The sequence below is a fragment of the Triticum aestivum genome, chromosome 1A, assembly GCF_018294505.1.
Source record: "Triticum aestivum cultivar Chinese Spring chromosome 1A, IWGSC CS RefSeq v2.1, whole genome shotgun sequence".
NCBI lineage: Eukaryota > Viridiplantae > Streptophyta > Magnoliopsida > Poales > Poaceae > Triticum > Triticum aestivum.
The window spans coordinates 500,665,530-500,688,407 of record NC_057794.1 but is presented as its reverse complement, the minus strand read 5'-3'; the positions used below and the strand labels follow the sequence as shown (position 1 = coordinate 500,688,407).

Genomic DNA, 22,878 nt, shown 5'->3' with positions numbered 1-22,878 from the left:
TTATACTCCTACAAGGTACTTATATGAATGTGATACCTGGCACATGTGTGGTACTTTGCAAAAATACCAAACGATCATAAAATAGCACAATAATAAAAGGCATTGGCTTGCGGGTTGACTATCGGGACGGGAGTCTACTCGTGTTGTCACGATCTCACGATCTGGATCGAACGGCGTCAACTACGTTCAGCAAAAATGAATGCAAAAACAATTTGATATGCCACTTACAAATTTCAATTTATATAACCAGTTCTATGTGAGACAATATTGTCTGCATAAAATTTGTTGGCCAAAGCCTTTAATACCATATATCATGTCCTAAAAGACTCGCATTTGCAATCAAAGGAAAATGGATTACAAATATGATTTCATAAGAGCTCAAGTCAACTATATATCTCTGCCAAAGCGCTAAAATGCAAAACAAAATAAAATCAGCACCACACAGTAACGAAGATGTGACACACAATGAGTGAAGCGATTGACGAGAAACATTCTGTGATGCACCAACTTCCAAGTACAGTAAGCATTGCGCCAGTTCAGGCCAGTCAACTAGAGTCTCTATCGATGGACATGAAAGCACTTGCCCCCAAGACCCAGCCTATTCTGTCTTCCTTTTTTACAAGTTTTCATCAACTAATGTGCAGCATCATCACTTTCGATTGCCTTGTAACCCTTTGGGGTCTCGTCGTCTTTTGGCGCGCATATGCTGGATCCACCTCCTTACAAGCCACACAACTTGGAAAATATTGCCTAGGTTTCATCTGTACTTGCCTATCTCCATTTTCTTCTTAAGTGCCTTCTGTCCATGGTATATGAACGAGTCGATGATGCCCGCGACAGTGAAGATCCCTGAGGATCAGGCAGAAAACAGATCAATAAGGCACACTACGTGGAGACCTCGACTAAAAACTCAACACAGTTTTATACAGAACGCAACAGAATACAAATATAAAGACACTTTCTGTACTAAAAGAGATGACAACCTTTAACATGATATAATATGATAAAATAAGGTAGTTTGTGCATGCATAAACTAGAGGCAGTGTTCATACCTCCAACTATAGCACACAGGTTTGTCAGGTAGTGGAGGAAGGATCTATTTTCCTCTGTGAATATCACCTGCACAAGACATTAGCCATACAGCTGGAGTCAAAAACTCAATCATAGTTGCTGAGAGACATGAAGAGCTCAATAGAGTAGCTTCCAATCTTGTGCTCGCTACAAATGGCTAAACTAAACAAAACATATACAAACTACAAAGAGTTAACTTGACAAAATCACGGTTTTGTACCAAGTATCCATGCAAATTGTGGATTTACTCCACTCATATGTACACACCACAGGCACAAACGTATCTTGGTATGTTATTTTACTCTCAGCGCTCACGAGATGGAGGCATTGCTCCTTCCAACAATAGATCAATAATACTATCTTCATATACTTACCGAATCTAAAGGTTATTTCATTAAGTCCAGTTTCATCCTGCAACTCTCTCTGCGGGTATGCAATAACAGCATAATAATGGGTAGTAATAGAGATGCGCATTAGGCTTGACCACAACAAAATTTTGGGAGGGGCATGATTTCCCTGTTCATTCTAAAATAGATAAAGGGATATGATTTAGGTTTTTAGTCCTCAAGTGTGTGTGTGTGCGCGCGCGCGCGTTTTAAAAATAACATAAACAGATGGTGCCATTTGCACAAGTTGCATGTGCAGTGAGAACACATAGGTGTGTACATAGGTGAGAACCGTCACATATTTCTGCGAAAATTCATATGTGCATCTTTGACGTCTTCATTATTTACCTTTATAGGTGAGAAATCATAGAAGAAAAATACCCCGGGTTGGGGTCTCGGTTGAACATTTCCATCTCTAAAGTGCTCCGTTACTGAGAACTGTGAATGAAAGTAACAGTTATCATAAAGGTTGTTAACAGAAAGGTTGAGCATGTAATCATTCAATGAACTCTACTAACTTGGTTTGAATCGATCTTGCGCCCTCTTATATCATTATAAATTGTAGGGACGACCTGGAAAGGAATACCCATTAAATCTTAGATGCATAAACCAAGGGCAGAAGCAAGTGATAGAACTGCAACAAACATGAGTGCAGCAATACCCACTTTTATGAAGTATTGGTATGTCCCATCTGATGCGGGCTGTGTCCACTGAGCACTGTGTTCATGGAACTGGTTAGTACTTGAGGGCAGAATAAAGAAAAAAATATGAAATATTTAAATTTACTTAGGGGAACATGAATGCTCCATATTATTGTGTTCATTGCATGCTGAATGTGCTGGAGGTGTAGACTTACCCATCAAGTGGGTTGACAGCACCAGGGAATTCTGTCCCGAAGGACAGTTTGTTTATTTTGTGAGTAATCTGGTAAAATTACACACATCATATTAGAGAACACTGAAGGCAAACATTTCAATAAACCAAGGAAGAAAGAAAAAAAATTATGTAACCTACTTACATTGAAACCTCCTTCAGCAGTCAGCTCAGGCACATCTACATTTGATTCATAATATCCTTTGCCTGGCGCAAAGTGGAAATTTCCAGCAACTTTACTAACATCTAGAAAGCCATGGACACTACAGCCTTCACCATGTTGGGTTTTAACTCTTTCAACGAAGTCCTCTCTAGCGCACTGCGATAGCCATCATAGACTGTATTAAATCTTAGCCGTTCTTTTCTTGAAGAAAAAAAATCTTAGCAGTTGCAAACAGCAGGCATGCAGAAAGAGAAAGCGCATAAAAAAGTTCTGTTGGACATTATAGGATCCAAGGCATACATTATACAACTCTAGGGGCATGTTGCACCTGCAAGCTTATTGCTTGCAGCATCATGTATTGTCAACATTAGGTCTAACAGAATCAGCCGTCGAATAGTAGAGCATGCCTCAATTTTATCCTCAAAAAGAACCTTGGTGTGTAATTTCCCTTCAACAGTACTCCCTCCGCTCACTATTATAAGCTTTCTGGATATTTTAATATGGACTACATACAGACTGAAATGCGTTACCAAACATCATGTATTGTCAACATTAGGTCTAACAGAATCAGCCGTCGAATAGTAGAGCAAGTCTCAATTTTATATTCAAAAAGAACCTACAGTGTGTAATTTCCCTTCAAAAGTACTCCCTCCGTTCACTATTATAAGATTTCTGGATATTTTAATATGGACTACATACAGACTGAAATGAGTTACCAAACACATTAAAACGTGTCTAACTGGCCACTAGTATGTAAATTAACGCCTGAAAAAGAACAGAGAAGGCTGATGGCTAGCTACGAGCCTATGATACAGAAGGGACGGTATCATATGCAAAGTTGCACATGATGCAGCAGAGTGCATAGCATGCAAATATTTCAGGGATGTGCCATCTCTGTCATTCAAGAGAGCACAGCAAGGTATCCACAATCTTCAACATAGTACCATACAATGGATTTCTTTTTAATGCTAAACAAAAACAAAAACAAAAACTCAAAACAAAGTTTTTTCTGGATATATCCAGGCAAAAAAAATGCCAAAATAATTCATATACCTGGTCGATTAGGTCAGGGTTTGTAAGAGCCCACCCTTTCTTCTTGTAGGCCTCCCTAACTTCTTCACATGAATTACAGCATTGTTCATCTGACTGGGCTCCAAAAAATCACAAGCAGTGCAAAGTTAAAAAGGTAAAACAGATAACAGAAAATGAGATTAACACAGGGAAAACACAAAAGTGTGCGCACCTCCTCCGCACCATAACAGGTGCCACAATATTCCTCGCCTTTGCCAAGCCTTCCACCATGTTTTTGCAATGGTTTCTCGATCTATGAAAAGGATCAATCAAGCATATGCATCAAATGACAAAGTAGAATATAGCCATATGATTAGAGGTTACTTGCTGAGATAAGTAAGAAATATTGGTTAAGACTAGGTTAGCCTTATAATTTCGACGAGCTACAGTTTCATCGCAGATAACAATTTTTTTATCTGAACATAAGACCCTAACGTGGAGAGGAAAAAGAAGGGCATAACCCTAGGCTATGAAACCATGTTAGCAAATATGCAACTTGTTTTCCCCGGAGGCCAAGGGCCAGCATAAATACACAAAGTACAGGTGGAAATATACAGGAAACCCTTTATAACAATGACAAATATCACAGACTATACAAGGAAACTAATATAGATTTTGTATCGAGGTATGTATAATAGAAAAAATATTTCTATGTGGACATATTATTGAGTACCAATTACTCATTGTTAACTCCTTAAGAAACCCATGTTACAGCAGAGAACTACAAAGATGCACATGTGCAAGATATAGGAGCCAGAATGGTTCTCAAATTTCAGTCCCCTGTTTGTAAATATGTACACTTTATTCACACTAAATCCTTACCAAATAATAACAATAGGTATTTATTTCCGGTTGTTCCACTCCCCCAAAAAGGTGATTAACATAGATAGAAAGTAAGGAAGAGGGATTTCTTTTACTCAAATACTTATACTTCAACCACAGTTTCTACGGCTATCTATGGAAACATGTTCCTCAACTCCAAAGGCACTATCACCCATACTAAATTGAACACCTATTCAAGACCTAGAATTTTTAATGAGCTCATCATACTAAGTGAAACTGAGACACCAACCTTTGTTCCACCAATGCCCTCTTTTCTTGATTCAATGACATTACCATGTGAGTCCAATCTTTTCTTTTCAATGTCATGCCTCTAAAACAAGAAATGGAAAGAATAAGATGGCGGATCAGCAGATAAAGCAAGAATTGGCAAAAAAGGAGATGACTGAAGTACGTACAATGTCCTGGTGCTGCTCGCCACTAATATCCCTTGTATCAACACTGAGAAGGGTGCAAGGAATACTCGGGAAAGTAATATCAAACTGCAAAATAGATTTATAGTATTACAATGGATATGAATACCATGTTGCCAAAATATTATACGGAAGTATGCCTTTTAGAGAAACAATTGAATTACGGCAGCAAAAAAACTGAATCAAGTCTAATCGGTACAAGGCAAATACTAACATTTACTCTTAGCCTTTCTCCTCTTGATGTGTCTACCACTAACTTAGTCTCGGTTGCTGAATAATAATACGACCCTGCAAAAATAGCAGACAAATAAATAGTGGCTATTAGAATATTTGTCGTACTTCATTTATTTGAGATAGACTAGCATATGTAGCATTAATGGAAACGGCTAGGGATATAAAGGGTCACGATATTGAAAAAAAGGAAAAAAAATAAGACCAAATGCACAGCAGATTTCATAACTAGACACTGGACAAAAACGCACAACCAAACTTGCCCAACAGAGAAAACCACAACATATTCCAACTGCAAATTTCTGGCAGAACATTGGCATTGACCTCAACGCTTAAACTTTAGTACTTTATATACTGCAAACCCATTCTGGTCAAAATATGTTGACTAAGAAATAAAACCTTTTTACCAGCAGACATTCCAAAGAACATATTGATGGTGCAGGCGTGCTAACCCAAATGACAACCTACTCCCTCCGTTCCGAATTTATATGGTGGCTTAGATTTTCCCGCGGTTCCTAGGTATATTTTCCAAAACTACCCCTCCTAACTCGTGGCACCATTTACTCGAGTATCCTTCAAAATTACCCCCTCACGTGCACTTATTACCCGTTCGTAGTAGCGCGGCCCCTGCACGCGGCCTCAATTACACCAGTGTCACGCGCCGATCCATGCATCGAGCGTCGAGAGAGGGTTAAATTGCCCACCAAACAGCACACGGCCACCAAGCCTTGGTATGCACCAAAGTATGTAAACACCATCGACTCAGGAACAGGGGGAGTATTTCTGAAGACATGATCTGAACCACAGGCAGGAACACAGCAGCAAAGGTATGACCTTTCATGACCACTTAGACATGAAAAACTGAATCTTGTCCCCCACCAAACTGGCAAAACAGAATGGACTAAAACGGAAAAGGTTTTCAGGAATCTTCCAACTGCTCGAGCATTGCAATCTGTGGCAATGACCAGCGCAGCACAGGTAGACATGTCGACCAAAAAGTGGAAGCTTTTCCTTCCCCGGACGGCAAAGACATTGCTTGGCCAGAGAGACCACCTTTGTCGACCTCTCAATGAATTTTACCACCGGCAAACCCAAAAGCATCTCGAAAATCTTGCGCAGCATTCAATCTCAAGCAGAAGGGTAACTACAGGAGCACATCAAATACGCGTCATCGAAATCAAGCCTCGCCCCAATCCGAGCTGAACAACCTGTTAATTCCTAGAGACATCTAGCTAGGACTATAATTCAACATCTTTTCGAGGACCGTGGACTCTTGAATTGCGCATCGCGGCGACGCCATTGCGGGCTGAGGAGGAGGGGAGGCGGCGCTTACTGGTCTCGGAGACGAAGAGGAGCAGCATGACGAGGGCGGAGAGGAGCGTGACGACGCCGCCGGAGAGCGTGCGCTTGTAGAAGTCCTCGTTGACCTTGGGGTAGGCGTCGAGCCCCTTGAGCTTGTGCAGGAGCCCCTCCATCCCTCTTTCTCTTCTCCGCCGCCGCCGCCGACGCCAACGCCGTGGAGACCGCCGGAGGGCAGCAGCTCGCGAACCCTAGTCCTCCCGATCCGAGCCCGTGAGAGCGCGCGCGCGCGTGCGATAGGGTTTGACCGGCGCGAGATTCCGCCGCGTCCGGGTCGGGATTACGAGCGAGCCGAGGCCTCGGGGTAGGGGGTATGGGGGAGGCGGGGAGAAGAGTCGGAGATGATTACGAGGTGGGGGGGACGGACGGGCGGACGCGGTGATGGCGCACGCGCTCCACGTGGCGCGGCGCCGTTGGCCAGCGGCGTCGGAAATGCGTTGGACTCCGCCGACGTGGCAGGCCCGGCTCGGGTCAGGTGGGAAGCCGCCCGCCCGCGGGATCTCTACGACGCGCGGGACCAGCCGCGAATACGTATCGGACTCCGGGTTTCCTACGCAATTGTTTTTGTTCCTAGTACAGTAGTAGTACCAGTATGATTATTATTTCTTTTTTTTTTCGGAAAGTAGGATTATTATTTCAACATTATAGAATCTGAGAGAGTTTCCATTTTGCGACCGATGTGGAAGACGTGACGTGCACCGGCGCACACGATTCGTAGCTGGCCTACTCAGGCCTCTGAACAGAATCCGTTGTGGCAGGTCAGGCGTGCGTGCGTGCGTCTCTGCTGGCATCTGGAACCTTCGGATGGCGTGGTCGGCCGCTTTTTTTTCTTCTTCTTCCCGACGGCTACCGCAGCAACGTCGTGGTCAATTTTGTCGGGCCAAAGGAGATGTGTATGTACCAAAAACACAGGGACCGCCCCCCGCAAAAAAAAAAAACAAAAAAAACACAGGGACCGCAGCAGCCAGTGGAATGTTCACTGAGAAGGATACCATCTGCGAACGTTCTTATGATTCTTTTTTCATAACGCGCGTGGCGATTTCTTCGTAAACACAATGCAGTTTCTGGGAGGAAAGGGTTTTATGCCGTGAAAAATCGCCGTGTTTGCTTGAAGGAATCGTCATGCTCCTGCAGCAACGTAAATCGCCGCGAAAAACATTTGTTTTTACCATGCACCTCCAGCAAGCGTTCGCTGGGTAGCATTATCGGAAACATATCATTGGGTCCGTGTGCGGATGCAATTTTATGTGTGTGCTATTCCCTGCATTGATGGGGACATGGGGTTTTCAGTATATGGTCACCATCATGCGGAAATCACATGGCGTGCCTGCAACCTGACGATCTGGAAATCCGAACCGGTTTCGAAATAGAGGTAGTCATCGTGGAAATCGCATCGGTCGTCCACGATATTCAAGAGCTAAGTAGGGTGTTTAGTTCTGTCGTTTATGCTTCAACTTGCATGCTTGTCTTTTTTTTCTATATACAATGTCAACAATGAGCTTTTTTGGCAACATAGAAGCGTATAGAATTGACTTTTGAAGGGTGATGCCAACACCGCCTATTTGACATGCCATTGTGAATGGGCGGCGACGAAAATTCTCAATCCCTTTGTTTATGGAAGAGGGATGTCCTCTTGGGGGGGGGGGTCGTTGCACATTTATACTCCTTCTGTAAGAGCTCTTCACAGCGGAGCCCATGGTCCAGTTTTTTTTGGCGACAAACTTCTGGCTAGTCGACGCTAGGGTCTCAGCTGGGGATAATGCGAAACTTACCCTCCCATCTCTGCCATAGGAGGTTGGTCGGGTGATCGCGGAGATGAAGACTAGCTTGACGTTCCGTCCGAATGGGCTCCCGTCTCCTTTTTCCAAAAGTTTTAGGGGCAACTTCAGCCAGTGATTATGCCAACATTCCAAGAATTCAACATTGGGACATTGGACATGTCATGTATAAAGTATGGTGTGATTACCCTGATCCCTAGACTAGTTGGGGTGACGGATATCCGACACTTTAGGCCGACCACGATGATCAATGTTCTAGAACAGATCTTCTTTAAGGTGTGTGTGATGTGATTCGCCCCGGTGGTGGAGCGCCTCTCTCATGCCTGTCAGTTCACCTTTCTAAGGGGCGTCGGATTCATGATGGGATTCTGAATCTTCATGAAACAGTACCTAAGGTCAAGGTGTAGCGTGAGAAAGGTGTTTTCATGAGGCTAGATTTTGGAAAGGCCTATGACCGTCTTGACTGTTCCTTCCTCCGCCTAGTGCTTGAGTGAAGGGGGTTCGATGACCGTTGGTATTGTTGGATCATGCAAAATAGCCAGGAATGGCAACATTGTGATTAATATTAATGAGGAAGTGGCCCTGTTTCAGGTCTTCTAGAGGGGTGTGGCAAGGGATCCTATTTCCTACCTACTCTTTAACCTTGCGGTGGACGCCCTGGCAGCCATCCTGGATAAGGCGAGGATGCTTGGTCATATCTCATGTGTGGTTGGGCATATTGTTCCAAGAGGTGTTTTTTCTTCGAATGAGGTGATGTTACTCACCTCCGGGATGTGAATGACATCATGATCATGGTAGAGGGGTCAGAACTAGTTATCATCAACCACAAGTTTCTTCTCCTATGCTTTGAGGCCATGTCCGGCCTTAAGATCAATTTCGATAAGAGTGAGGTTGTGATTTTGGGGTATCCAGTTGAGGATCAACAACGGATTGCGAACAACCTTAATCGTAGATTGTCCGCCTTTCTCATTGAGTAATTGGGGACGCTATTATCTGACTCGAGGATCCTTGTTCGAGTTTTGACCCGGCTGCAAGACGGGTCACATCTCGGTCGGAGCCGTGGTGCATGCGATTTACCCCAAAGGGAGTAAACCAATGCTTATCGACTTCCAATCTCTCGAGCCTCCCATGTATATGATGGGGTTGTAAATTTTGTCAGAAGGTGTGCGTAGCTCCTTTGAAAAGGACCTATCACGATTCTTATCGTAGGCGGCAGGTAGGCGGAAAAAATACCACCATGTGGTCAAGTGGGTGGATATATGCTTGCCCGAGGACATGTGGATCTATGTATTCTTGCGTCTCGTCACATGAATGTGGCCCTTATGCTGAGATAGGTAAGGAGGATTATCTGAGAAGATGGGGGGGGGGGGGTCCGTGGCTACTACTTATGAAAGCAAAGTATCCTCTTCTTAATTGTGAGCATAGGGAGGGGTCCCAGTTCTGGAAGTATATCCAGTCGATCAAGCACGAGACTCAGCTTGGGTTATCTGTTCTCATAGGTGATGGAGACGGGACCATCTTCTGGTTTGACACATGGTTGGGGTGGATCTCAGTTGTTTGTCGAGTTCCTATACTTGTTTTGCTATGTGCTCGGACCCGATGATATTGCATGCCTCGGCCGCCCACAATGGAAATTGGAACGTCTTGTTCCTATGGACATTTAGGGGCTGTTTGGATCGACGCCCATCGATGCCTATCCAAAATATTGGCGTTAATCATGCATAGGGTAGGTGTTTAGATGGCTTCCAAATAATCGGTGTGCCCTGGCCTGCCCTGTCGCACTAGTTCAATCCAACGCTAATTTGTTGGCGAGACGCGGGTGGCGGAATCGGCCGCCAATAAATTGGTGCGCCCGCGATTGGCGAGGCGGACCCTGGCGCAATCTAAACAACCCCTTGGGCCCGAGAAAACTGTAGCTTGGGTCACCCTTCGGCCGGCCCCTCTTGTCGATGCTTTTGTCCTCGTCAGGGGTGTTCTCTACCGGCTCGGCATACCAGACTCTATGTCGTGCACTGACTCTTTCTGTGGTCCACACCTTTGTGCAAAACGCCTCCCATTTTAAGATCAAGATCTTTGTGTGGCAGTTTATGCCTGATTGTCTCCCGTCGAGGACTGAGGTCATCAAATGACATGGGCCTATCGATGGACTGTGCCCCCTTTGTGGTGTCCTAGAGAGGTTGTGACATTATGGTCACTGGGCAAAAACCTGCTTCGAGATCAGTGACCATAATCAAAGGCCCGAACCTTTTGGTGCCGCTTTAGAAAATGACCGAGCAGATTGCGAGATTATGGTCATTGGGCAAAAACCAAAGGCGTGAAATTTGTGATGCTTGTGGTGCTCGTGATCGTGAGCCTGCTTTTCCCTTCCACTATTGTGATTGTGATCCCAAATACAAGCTCTTGTTTTCTCAAAAAATGAAATAAAATGTTTTCATCGCCTGCTGGACAATTTCGACCACCTGGCCATGACCATGGTCATCGCTTGAGTTTTGATGCACGGTATGCAACGGCGAGGGCGAACAAATGAAACAAGACTAGTGTTTGGGACATCACCCTGTGACGCCGTTTGAGAGGAAGCTGTGCGCATGTTTTCATTAAAAAAATTTACATAGAGTCCTTGCCTCCGTTTAATAAAACATCTGTCGTTGCATGTCTGCCGGAGTACTCCCTCCGGTCATTTTTATTCCGCTTATTAGATTTGGATTAAGTCAAACTTTGCAAAGTTTGATCAAATTTATTTTCAAAAATATCAACAACTACAATACTATATATATGTTTGGGGCACCTAGGTGCCCAGGCACATAACATTTAATACTCTCGCATGAATCTAACAATATTAATTTGATATTGTAAATGTTGATATTTTTTTTCTGTAAGTTATGTTAAAATAAAGATACTTTGACTTTGAACAAAAATTATATGTAGACTTAAAAAGAATGGGAGGAAGTATCTAGACATCATGGTGCAGCCTGCGGAGCCGGCGAGAGGGCTACGGAGCAGTCGACGTAGGACGAGACGGGCCTGAAGCTGATCTTCGCGCTCGACGCGTACGCAAACAAGACCGTCTCGTTTGCATGCATCGGCTGGCCACCGTTGAGGGTGCAGAGCGCGCCGTCGTCCCCGGCCGGCGCGACCACGCCGGCCGGGTCGACGGTGACGGTGGAGTTGAGCCCCGCGCACGCCAGCTTCACGCCGAGCTGCGTGCAGACGCACCTGTTCTCCACCGTCACCAGGTAGTGCGGGCGCCCTCCGACCTCCCCCGGCATGGTGGTTTGGTTGACGAGGAGATCCGACGGTGTGCACGGCTGGGCATCGCCTGCGTTGCCCAATTGTTAGTTCCTGGTGTTTGTTTTACTTTCCTTTTGTGTGCAAAAACAGTTTGTATAAGTCAGTGCGTACCTTTGTTGCTGAAGGAAAGCAAGATGCAGGCCGCAAGGATCACTACGAGCTTGGCCTCCATGCTGATCACCGAGATGTTGTCACAGTTTTTGACAAATTGTATTACTGAGATGCTGTCACAGTTGATGTATACTATTGTGTTGTGTTTCTGTTCTGCATCACGGTTGCCTTTTATAGCCCACTGTGCGGTGAAAATGAGGCAGTCTTTTATTGATTGGGGAGAATTAATTTGATTCATGGTATAAGATAAGTTAGCATTTAAAAATATCCAATGTTTGAATAATGAGCAATTATTAAACGACAAATGTTTGGTCCTGGCATTCATTGCTTTCAATATTAAAAAATTGGCCAATAATAGATGCCGGTTGCCGATGGCTTGGTTTCCAATCGTCTTTCACCTCGTTCACATCTGAAAAGAATACGAGAAAATACCATGGCAACTGTCCCCTCCCTCGTGTCTACGCTCACTCCCTCATGCCAGGCGCCCGAGCGGGCCACCCTTGCATGTTTGCCTCGCCCCCGACACTCGCTGTCGTCAATCACAAAACAAAAAGGCCGTTGGCCGTAGCAACTTTTTCGCCACCACGCTGTTGCATCCATGGTAGCTCCACAACGCTGACCGCGACACCCTTCCTCGCCGGTTCTGCCCACCCTCGGGTTCAGCATCAATGGCGACGCCAGCGTCAGTTATAGCCAAAGCTAGGGGTAGCAAAAATGTGGGCTGGTTCTAACAAAACCTAAGACAGTGGTAGCAAAAGTTAGTGTTGGTTCCAACAAGAATGGATTTCGAATACCCTGGTGTTTACGCACCCGGTTATCAACCCCGTCCATCAAGAGAACAACTGCTCGAGATCTGGACCCGGCCCTGTACCACTAGTTGCATTAGCAGGTCTAGGACGGGAGACTTCAAGTACTCCCTCTATTTTTTTTAGTCTGCATATAAGATTTGATCAAAGTTAAACTTTATAAATTTTGACCAACTTTGTTGGAAAAAATATCAACATCTACAAAACTAAAGCTATATGACATGAAAATTAATTTCATGATGCATAAACTAATATTGATTTCATATTTATGAATCTTGATATATTTTTTATAAACTTAGTCAAAATTGACAAAGTTTGACTTTGATCAAATCTTATATGCATATTAAAAAGAAACGGAGGGACTATTTGGTAGAAAATTGGGCCTAGGCGCCTAGCTGCTCGCACTGTTCATCATAGGGGAGAATCCGACATGCTTGTCTACATCCGGATTGACATGTCAGCCCTGCGACAGGAGCAACAATTCTATCATTGAATTATGATCAAATTTAGATCTTGAGAAGCGCGTCGTCGATGCGCTACGTGTTGATGGCACTGCGTGCATCGATGCACTTCTCGGTCAATGGCCTGTATAAGCATGTTGGCCCTGCAAATGGTCTGTGTGGCTCGTGAGAACAACCCACGAATCTTGGTGTGCATCGACGGACAAGATAACAGGGTGTCGGTGCACTTGGATGCTATGGCACCTTTTTGTTCCACCAAAAGCCAGCAAGGCAGTAGTAGCAAAAATGGGCGTTGGTTTCAACAAAAACTGAAGATGGCGGTAAAAACCTGGGGCTGGTTCCAACAAGAAACACCCCAATTCTGGATCCTAGCAAAAAAAAAGTCGCCAGTTCCTATAAAAAATTCTGCTAGTGCCTGCAAAAAAGAAATGGTTGTAGCAAATAATGTCGCCGGACGTAGCAAAAAGAAATGTCCGTGCCAGCCAACTAATGTGTCGCTTGGTGAAAAAAAGGGGCAAACCCAGCACATCCCCGTTGTCGAGCCTAGCGCCTGACGCAACACCGGTACTCACCGGGGTCAACAATGGGACTGGAAAGTTCCAACACCCTCTGACGCACCCCGTTGCAAAAAACTTTGGTCGATGCTCTTGTTCGCCACAGGAAAATGCTCGTCGCAACTCGGGGGAGGTGCGTGATGCCGACGACCTCGCCATCGATCAGGGATGAGATGCGCGCACCAGCAACAACATGGCCCTTTCGCGTGGGGAGGAGTGGCGGAGGCAGAGATTTGTTACTGGTGGATCTCGTTGGATTCGGTTGACGTTTGTCTTCAATGGATCTGTGTGGATCCAGTCTTCGTTCGTTCATGTTTGCGTTTTTAAAGATTGGATCTTTTCAATCTACACTTTTCTTCATCGGTGATGGTTAATTTTCTGGTGCGGTGGTCCTATAAGGCCTCAACAAGACGACTTTCCGGTTGTCTACTACAAAAAAGGTTTGTCCGGCTCTAATGAGGAAGAGACGATGACGGTGGTGCGCCTTCGGCTTGCTCCAGTGCTTGTCCTCGTCGCTAGGTGGTCTACGAATCTGGATGTATTTTTTTTACTTTTGGTGTTTTTTATACTAGCTTAACCGTTGATGAATAAACTGAAAAGTTTCCCCACAAAATAAATAAATAAGAGTCGGCAAGTATACTCCATTTATTTCCTGCGCTTCGTTCTTTCCACTACCAGCTGTATACTTTTCCATGGTTTTTAGAGTCCTTAAACATTTTTTTGTAAAATGAGTCCTTAAACATTATGGTGCTGCGGAACATTCCATGTACGACGAGACGGGCCGGAAGCTGATGTCTGTGCTCCACGCGTAGCTGAACGTGACCGTGCCGTTTCCATACACCGGACGACCGCCATTGAGGGTGCAGAGCGCATTGTCGCCGTCCGGCGTGATCGTGTAAGCAGGGACGACGTCGATTGAGGAGTCGAACCCCGCGCAGTCCATCTTCACGTTGAGCTGCATGCAAACGCAAGTGTTCTTCACCGTCACCACATGCTTCGGGTACGTCTCTCCGGGCTGCGTCGGCGCCGTGGTCTGGGCGACGACGAGGTCTTTCACCGTGCACTGTGCATCTCCTGCATTGTCTGGTCATTAGTTCCTGGTGTTCGTGATCTTTCTTCGTTTTTAAATATTTGTCTTTCTAGAGATTTCAACAATACATACAAAACGAAATGAATGAATCTACATTAAAATATGTTTATATACATCTATATGTGGTAGTCCATTTAAAATCTCTAAAAAGAAAAATATTTAGAAACGGAGGAAGTACTTATGAAATGGAGAATATTTAGTTTTTTTTTCAAAACGAAGGCAAAAGATTTACCTCATTGATTAATTAAGAAGAAGAGAATTGCCCAGTTAATTAACGGACCGATCAACCCAACAAACATACATAACATGCAACAACCACAAACCCTCGCAAAATGACATCGCAAATGCAAAGTAGTGATGTGTTCAGGTATTTGTGTGCGAAAACGATACTGTATACTACATGCGTACCTCCATTGCTAAAGGAAATCAACAAGCAGGCCGCAAGGATGACTACAAGCTTGGCCTCCATGCTAATCACTAAGATGTGCGCACAGTTGCTCTATATTGTATTATGTTTCTGTTTTGAATCACATATACTGCATATGGGTTGCTATTTATAGGCCATTGTACGCTGAGCTTGAGGAAGTGATGCATTAATTAGGATAAGTGATGCATTAATTTAGGATTAGACATGGAAAAGTTATGCATTAATTTAGGATGAGTGATGTACTAACTCTCCTCGCTAGGATTCAACCTTCTTTTGCAAGATTGTGAAGAATGCATTTGAGAGTCACCGTATAGAAGATAATAATATAGCACTAAAATCTCTACTTCTAAAGAGGGAGTTGATAGCTTCTCCTCACTTTTCGTCTCATTTTTTTCTGCCTCACCTCACACCCCCCCTCCTATTAAAAAATCAAATCTCATTAAAGGGGAAGGTCTTGTTTCCTTTTTTCTTTGGCATGTGCTGATTCAATTCAATTATGTAATTAAGAATTTAGAAATCACATCATATATGTGAGATCACTTTCCTAAAAGACAGACATAAGATTTTTCTCGATTACCTTATAAAAAAACACTCCTTAATGTGCTGCCATTTATTGTTTCAATATCTCTACTATTAAATGGCAATCACAACTTTTCTAATACAACAAAAATAACATATTTTTTTCTGATCTTACAAAATAACATATATTTTCTTACCTTACCAAATCACATATATCCCTACTTTTAAGGGGGGGGGGGGGTTGGTAGGCCGTACACACATTTTATTTTCTCTTTCATGGTTTATTTTCGCCTTCACCTCCCACCACCACCCCTCCATGTTGGTTTTTCTTCCTTGCACACTCCCACCTTTGTGGTGGCAGGCGGGTCATCGGACCGCCGGATACAGGCGTTCATGGAGGCGGTCATATTATATTTCTTGTCGGTCATATAGCGAGTCAGAGAGGCTACATTCTCAATAAATCAAGAGTGTCCATTCAAACGTCAAGAAAATCATTCAGAAAAATGTGTCCTACAATACTCGATAGCCTTGCAGAAATGAATCCACTTAAGAGGTCCGTCAAATGTGTAATATCTCTATTATTAAAGGAAATATTTAAGTAGTCGTCATTCGTAGTAGCCATTAATGCGAAAATAATTTGGAAATCAAGCGCTAAATCACTTTGAAAATCAAACCATTAATGCAATTAATTATCAAGACGATTAATTACATATGTCCACTTAAATAGCAATTTTTTCCGCACCGAATCAATTTGGAAACTGAGTCGTTAATGGAATTAATTAATTAGACAGACAATGAATTATGCCTATAGATGTTAGGACCGAGAGTATATCAACCAAAGGGAGGGGGGGGGGGTGAATGGGAGATTCAAAAATTCTTTTGAATGTTTTGAACAGATCCCAAACACAACAGCGAAAATAAAGTATGATGGAAAACAGCTCAATCAAGCATGATGTTGGGGAGCATATCTATCAACGTAGGAAGCAACTATGGTACAGGCTTGCAGTAACACATGTTTAATCACAATGATAGTAATGCTATAGGCAATCACATGAAGTAACATGAGATAAAAAATGAAGTGAGCATCGAAAGGAAACTGCAATAAGTTAACACAGATGAACCGTAAAATATGACAGAGATGATGAAGACAGCGATGAGAATACAACAGGATGAACACAAAGATATCTGAAGTGAGCAAATGAGATATACGGAAAGAACACAAACACAACAAAAAGCAAAGAAAACGAATGAAAAACACAAGGAACTAGCACCAATAATATAGATCTCAGGATAAAGAATAAACGAATGGAATTCCTGAGATAATATCTCCAAGAGAGGATTAGTTCTTTTTCGCAACCCACACTTGCGTGGGCAACGAGGATCTCATTTTGCTTTGTCTGAGAAGGAGTATTCTTTTGGCGAGATCTGCAAGACATCTGTGCACTTTGAGAGTAATTATATGAATATGCATTGAAGTTATTTCCAGATACATGAGCATAATGATTTGAGGAGGTACGCATATACTCCTTATGTTGAAGGTTTGATCGATACCCATTTGAGAAACTCCCTAAGCCATCCCGTGAATGATAATCATTATCTCGAAGAGAATTACTCTGCATGTTCAAGTTAGAAGTGATAGATAGATTTTCAGTAATGCACTTCTTCACCCAGATTTGCTTCTTGGGTGAACCAGACCTGCAGTTAGTCCCAGTATATCGAACGAAAACCTTACCATTTTGTTGTTTGAAGAATTTGTAGTTCGAGTCATCAGACTCATCAGGAACAACAGTAATGGAAGTATCATATCCTAACAGAATAGCAGGTTCGAGCATTTTTCTTTTAGCAAGAACCCAACTCGTTCGAGGATACTGTTCGGGAGTCCAGTATAGGTTCCATCAACGTTGAGTTTTCTTTTGAAACCCAATCCTTCCTTTCGAGGATTTTTTTGTAGTATTGACTTCTTGAGACATCACATAGAGTTTGATGCCCTTTTAGGATCCTTAGCAATGCTGTCTCAAGCAAGTCCTTTAGCCTACAATTTTCCTCAGTAACAACATCAAATTCCTTGGAAGAGGGGTTAGTGATATCATTCGTAGTAGTTGCAATATTCTCGATGAAAACATTAGAAGTTTCAGCATGATAATCAACATTACTACGTTCTAGGCATTTTAAGCAAGGAGGCATAAAATCATCAGGAAGCCGAACAGATTGCTCGGCGAAGAGAAAAGCTTTCTCTTTCGCAAGCGTGTTATGAGATTCTTTCAGAGACTCAAGTTATTGATACCTGTTAAGGAGTTCATTAGATAAACTCTCGAAGACAACTGAAAGAGAATCATATTTGTTAGAAAGATCATCAATAGTTGAAGAGAAAGCGTCATGCTCTTCCATCAAACTTTTGATTCTTCTCCATCTCTTCGATTAGTAATCCTTCGGCTTTCCTAAGATTCCTCTCAAGCATTTCAAGTTCATCATGTTGAGATTTTGCAATATTGACCAGTTTAGCATAGGCAATGTATTCAGGAGAATATCCATTCATGGATTTTTGGTGTTTTGCTGATACCTGATCCTTAGATGATTTTTCCATGAGACAGAATGCGATTGGTTCATCATCACTTGAGGCATCATCATCGGAGTCTGATTCGAGTGAATTTTCTGATGATTCATAGGCAATGAAGGCGTTGCTCCTTCCAATACTTCTATGAAATTCTTCATCATCTGATTCAGAGTCTTTCGCCTCCTCTTCAGAATCCAGGGTCATATCAGCACATGCTCTATTCAACTGTGATATTCTCTTAATATTTGGCTTGATGGTTGCTCTGGCTTTCACGTCAGTGACTAGTCTCGTCGAATAAGATGAGGAATATTCATTTTTTTCGAGAGCTTAGTATGATGATCCATTCGTGTGAATCCAATGCAGTGAAGATATTTCCATCTGTTGCTAGGTTTTCCTTCCCAGCAGGGACAGTCTGCTATGAGATGACTGGATTGTTTGCACTTGAAGCACTTCATTTCTTTCAGAGGTAACCTTCTTGATGATTGAGGCAAGTCAAACTTGTCATCATTCATGAGGCATAAATTTTGTCTTCCGAGATCACTTAGCCTTTCTGTTAGTATCTCTAGTTCTCTGGTGATGGTGTGTTGATTCTTAATATCTTCTTCTTTGTGTGAACTGCCATAGTTTGAGACAATTTCTCCTTCACCTTCCAAAGAAGATTATTGATCTGCATTTTCCAGTTCCATCTTTTCTTCGTGAAGTGATAACAGCGTCATGACCTCTAGATAGTGAAGTTCTTCATAATCTGGTCTTTGCTTGATTTCTGCTATGATGGGATTGAAGGTAGCGTCAAGAGCACTGAGCAGCCTGTTGACCACATCTTTATCGGTGATATCAGTTACTCCTCGTTGATGAAGTATTTCAACAATATTTGTAAACCGACCAGTGAGTTCCATAGCACTTTCTTTTCGAAGGCTTCTAAAGCCAGCAAACATGGCATGAAGCATTTGAGTGTGAGTCTGTGTTCTGGCAATGAATTCTTCATGAGCATTTTTTATAGCATCCCAAAGTTGCTTTGAAGTGTCGAGCATTTGGAACCGAAAGAAAATGTCTTTCGAGAGACTACTACAGATGATATCTTTTGCTTGAGCATCCGACGGCAGATTGACTTTGTCATCGAAATTGGGATCATCCGGTTGCTGAATGGTGTATCCATTTTGCTCAATCTGCCATGGATCAAAGTTGATAGCTTGAATTCTGATCCTCATTCTTTCCTTCCAGTAGATATAGTCATTTCCATCAAAGATAGGAAATCTTTCAGAGCGCGAGGATTTACCTGCATATGACATACTCAAAACTCCAAGGACTTTAGGCCTTTAATAAGCAGAGACAACGAGTACTCGCTTTGTTACCAATTGTTAGGACCGAGAGTATATCGACCAAAGGGGAGCAACAAAGATGATCGAAGCAAATGAATGATACAACAGGTGATAAAGATCGGATAAACTATCAACACAGAGCACGAAGGTAAACTGCTGAATGAAATGCAGTAAAGTAGAATAAACTAGTGGTGCTTGATGGCAAGAGATGAATTTGGTAGACCAGTTCACCCTTCTGCCAAAGGGCTATGTCTGGTTGGAGGGGATGTGATTTAACACGGAAGATAAACTCTCTTCACCCTATTCTTCTTCAACTCGGAGCTGATCAGACTCTAGTTGATTTCACTCATGGTACATACATGTCGGCAATCTCCAAACCTTCGGTCGACCTTCGCAAACCACAGTCACTCTTGCTTGCTGAAGATCTAGCTCAGTGAATACAACAACTCTTCAATCACTCGAGCCGAAACCTATCCGTCTAGAGAGTGCACAACTCTCAAGAGTAATAGGTACAAGAACTCTAACTCAGAACTACTGTGATGCTCAACCACTTTCTAAGTTTGGGCTCTTGATTTTTCTCTCGGTGGATCTTAAACTCAAATCACTCGGAGAGGGGGTGCTCAAATTAATCTTCTCAAAAATCTTAAGCGGCGCAGCCACCAGACAAAGCTGGTGCGGGGTGGCTATTTATAGCTGCAGCCTTCCCTGATGGGAAATGACCAAATTGGACATCGAGAGAATCCAATGGCCGAACGACACGAATCCAACGGTAGGATTTTGAGCACAATGGTAACATTGCTTGTGGAGCAAGTAATGCTAACTCCTCGGTCTGAGACAAATCTCTCGCGGCGAAGAAGATCACAGTCTCTTTCCGACAAGTATTTGCTCAGAACACAAAGAGAGTTCTCTCGCAACTTTCATAGTTTTTGGCCTAAGCATCACAACGGATCTAAGCTTTGAGAACCTATACCCCTCTTAATAGTACCGAGGTCCTATGACTCAAATGAACAAAGGAAGAAAGATGAAAATAATACTACGTCTTCAATTTGTCTTCGACTTCCGTTCGCTGCAGTCAATTTCTTCGGACAACAACACCGAACCAAATGCTTCGCTTCAGCAGCAATCATTCGAGAGGATAATTTCGTCACAACAATCTTCTCGTCTACATATCTTCACCAGATGTAGCTCATTCTTTTCAGTAGCATAGATGTACTTCGGTGAAGTTACTCGAACTTGGCACCGGAGACAACATTCTCTTCAGTTTCTGTATGGACTATTTCTCTCTATATGCACTAGCAAACAAATCAGTCCATACCTGTTTCTGTCAACAATCTCCAAAACATAGGAAGGCAGTATTGCACCAACAATCTCCCCCTTTTTGGACGATTGTTGACAAAACTGAACACATTGAATGATAGATAATGAATGGAATGTAATGCGAAGGATAATGAACAACGAGAGATAATTACGAACATAACGCATGCTCCCCCTGAAGATATGCATCATCTAAGTGCGTAGTTAAATCAGGAGGAAGCGAGGTGAATCTTCGTATGAGTGTTATTGACATAAGATCTCATTCGTGGTCTCTTTCAATGCACTCGACACTGTCTGAGATGGTTCCTGTCACACAATCTTTGAAAAGAATTAGATATAATCAATACTTTGAAATGATTTGTGATGAAGGATATGTCACTAAGGTTTTCTCAGAACATGATTTGAATCCACACGAGATGTAAATTCCCTGCAAAGTACGTAGATACTCGAGAATTGTCAAAGTAAGGGAAATAAAGGATATTGCTCGGAGGAGTTAATATTCAGATGATGTTTTCCTGTAACAAAGTAGATACGAAGGATATATGTGAGGAAAAACACTTTGTCAGTCATATAGATAAATCTCATGAGATTTTAAATTGAAGCTGACTTTCTTCGCGTGCAAGGTTAGAAAATGAGAGATAATGAATAGCGTATCCAACCATAACACACATAGATTCAAGGAGTAAAAATGTCTCTGACTGGATAAGCCTGAGTTGATGTCCTTCTTGGCAAAACTTTTACTTTCCCTGCGTGAATGATAATTATGGAGGATAATCATTGCATGGGAGCAAACTTTCGATAGGACCTGCAAACAGATAGTTGGAAGCAAATAGCATTGCAGGGGGGTTATTTATCAGTACATGACGATCGACTATTCCAACACCATAGGCAGTTTGATAAGTTCAACAGGCAAATTGTTTGAGAAACACCAAAGAGTTCGACTACGAAAAGCAACTGGCAAAAGAAAACACCATGCAAATACCCCGTTCATCTATCACTCGATGTTCTTCTCCCACTTTTTGTCAACAAGTGTCAAAAAGGAAAGAGAATGCATACAAGGAACTACACGTCCGAAGAATCCTCAGAATCAAAATTAGCACTGCTTGACGAAATAGAATTTGCAGAGCAAGGAATAGTTGAGACCAAAGCAGGTGTTGCAGCATGGCTTCAGGAACTCCTTTAGAAGAAATGGAGCGAGGTGCTGCTACCTCTTGAGCACTGTGTTGGTTTTCCCTTGAAGAGGAAAGGGTGATGCAGCAAAGTAGCGTAAGTATTTCCCTCAGTTTTTGAGAACCAAGGTATCAATCCAGTAGGAGGCCACATGCAACTCCCTCGTACCTACACAAACAAATAAGAACCTCACAACCAACGCAATAAAAGGGTTGCCAATCCCTTCATGATCACTTACGAGAGTGAGATCTGATAGAGATAATAAGATAATATTTTTGGTATTTTTATGATAAAGATTAAAAGTAAAGATTGCAAAATAAAAGGTAATTGAAATAGCTTGTTGACAGAAGATTAATATAATGGAGAACAGACCCGGGGGCCATAGGTTTCACTAGTGGCTTCTCTCAAGATAGCATAAGTATTATGGTGGGTGAACAAATTACTGTCGAGCAATTGATAGAAAAGCGAATAATTATGAGAATATCTAGGCATGATCATGTATATAGGCATCACGTCCGTGACAAGTAGACCGACTCCTGCCTGCATCTACTACTATTACTCCACACATCGACCGCTATCCAGCATGCATCTAGAGTATTAAGTTCATAAGAACATAGTAACGCATCAGGTAAGATGACATGATGTAGAGGGATAAGCTCAAGCAATATGATATAAACCCCATCTTTTTATCCTCGATGGCAACAATACAATATGTGTTGTTTCCCTTTCTGTCACTAGGATTGAGCACCGCGAGATTGAACCCAAAGCTAAGCACTTCTCCCATTGCAAGAAAGATCAATCTAGTAGGCCAAACCAAACTGATAATTCAAAGAGACTTGCAAAGACAACCAATCATACATAAAAGATTTCATAGAAGAATCAAACATTGTTCATAGATAGACTTGATCATAAACCCACAATTCATCGGATCTCGACAAACACACCGCAAAAAGAGTTACATCGAATAGATCTCCAAGAAGACCGAGGAGAACTTTGTATTGAGATCCAAAGAGAGAGAAGAAGCCATCTAGCTAATAACTATGGACCCGAAGGTCTGAAGTAAACTACTCACACATCATC

At 42.7% G+C, this 22,878-nt stretch overlaps 2 protein-coding genes across 2 annotated transcripts; both read right to left on the bottom strand.

Moving 5' to 3' along the window:
- Nucleotides 1-456: 456 nt before the first annotated feature.
- On the bottom strand, nt 457-6,740 carry LOC123060544 (endoplasmic reticulum-Golgi intermediate compartment protein 3). Its single transcript, XM_044483307.1, has 13 exons — nt 6,382-6,740; nt 5,032-5,105; nt 4,803-4,886; nt 4,637-4,717; nt 3,737-3,817; nt 3,547-3,639; nt 2,476-2,649; nt 2,314-2,381; nt 2,123-2,174; nt 1,976-2,029; nt 1,806-1,895; nt 1,053-1,119; nt 457-849 (listed from the first exon to the last, which is right to left on the bottom strand). Exons 1-13 carry the CDS (start codon nt 6,521-6,523, stop codon nt 758-760), a joined length of 1,152 nt encoding a protein of 383 aa, XP_044339242.1. The 5' UTR covers nt 6,524-6,740; the 3' UTR covers nt 457-757.
- A 7,282-nt stretch (nt 6,741-14,022) lies between these two features.
- LOC123161236 (uncharacterized protein At1g05835-like) lies at nt 14,023-15,010 on the bottom strand. Its single transcript, XM_044579116.1, has 2 exons — nt 14,904-15,010; nt 14,023-14,479 (listed from the first exon to the last, which is right to left on the bottom strand). The coding sequence occupies exons 1-2, from the start codon at nt 14,962-14,964 to the stop codon at nt 14,148-14,150; spliced, it is 393 nt and encodes a 130-aa protein (XP_044435051.1). The 5' UTR covers nt 14,965-15,010; the 3' UTR covers nt 14,023-14,147.
- Nucleotides 15,011-22,878: the final 7,868 nt, after the last annotated feature.

Excerpts from the sequence above, each read along its gene's own strand:
- LOC123060544 (XM_044483307.1), bottom strand. The coding sequence starts at position 6,523 with ATGGAGGGGCTCCTGCACAAGCTCAAGGGGCTCGACGCCTACCCCAAG. Across the intron at positions 5,106-6,381 it reads CCTCTTCGTCTCCGAGACCA|GGTCGTATTATTATTCAGCA; the intron begins GTAAGCGCCGCC and ends CTATTTTTGCAG. Across the intron at positions 3,640-3,736 it reads CCTGTTATGGTGCGGAGGAG|TCAGATGAACAATGCTGTAA; the intron begins GTGCGCACACTT and ends TTTGGAGCCCAG.
- LOC123161236 (XM_044579116.1), bottom strand. The coding sequence starts at position 14,964 with ATGGAGGCCAAGCTTGTAGTCATCCTTGCGGCCTGCTTGTTGATTTCC. Across the intron at positions 14,480-14,903 it reads GATTTCCTTTAGCAATGGAG|GAGATGCACAGTGCACGGTG; the intron begins GTACGCATGTAG and ends CAGACAATGCAG.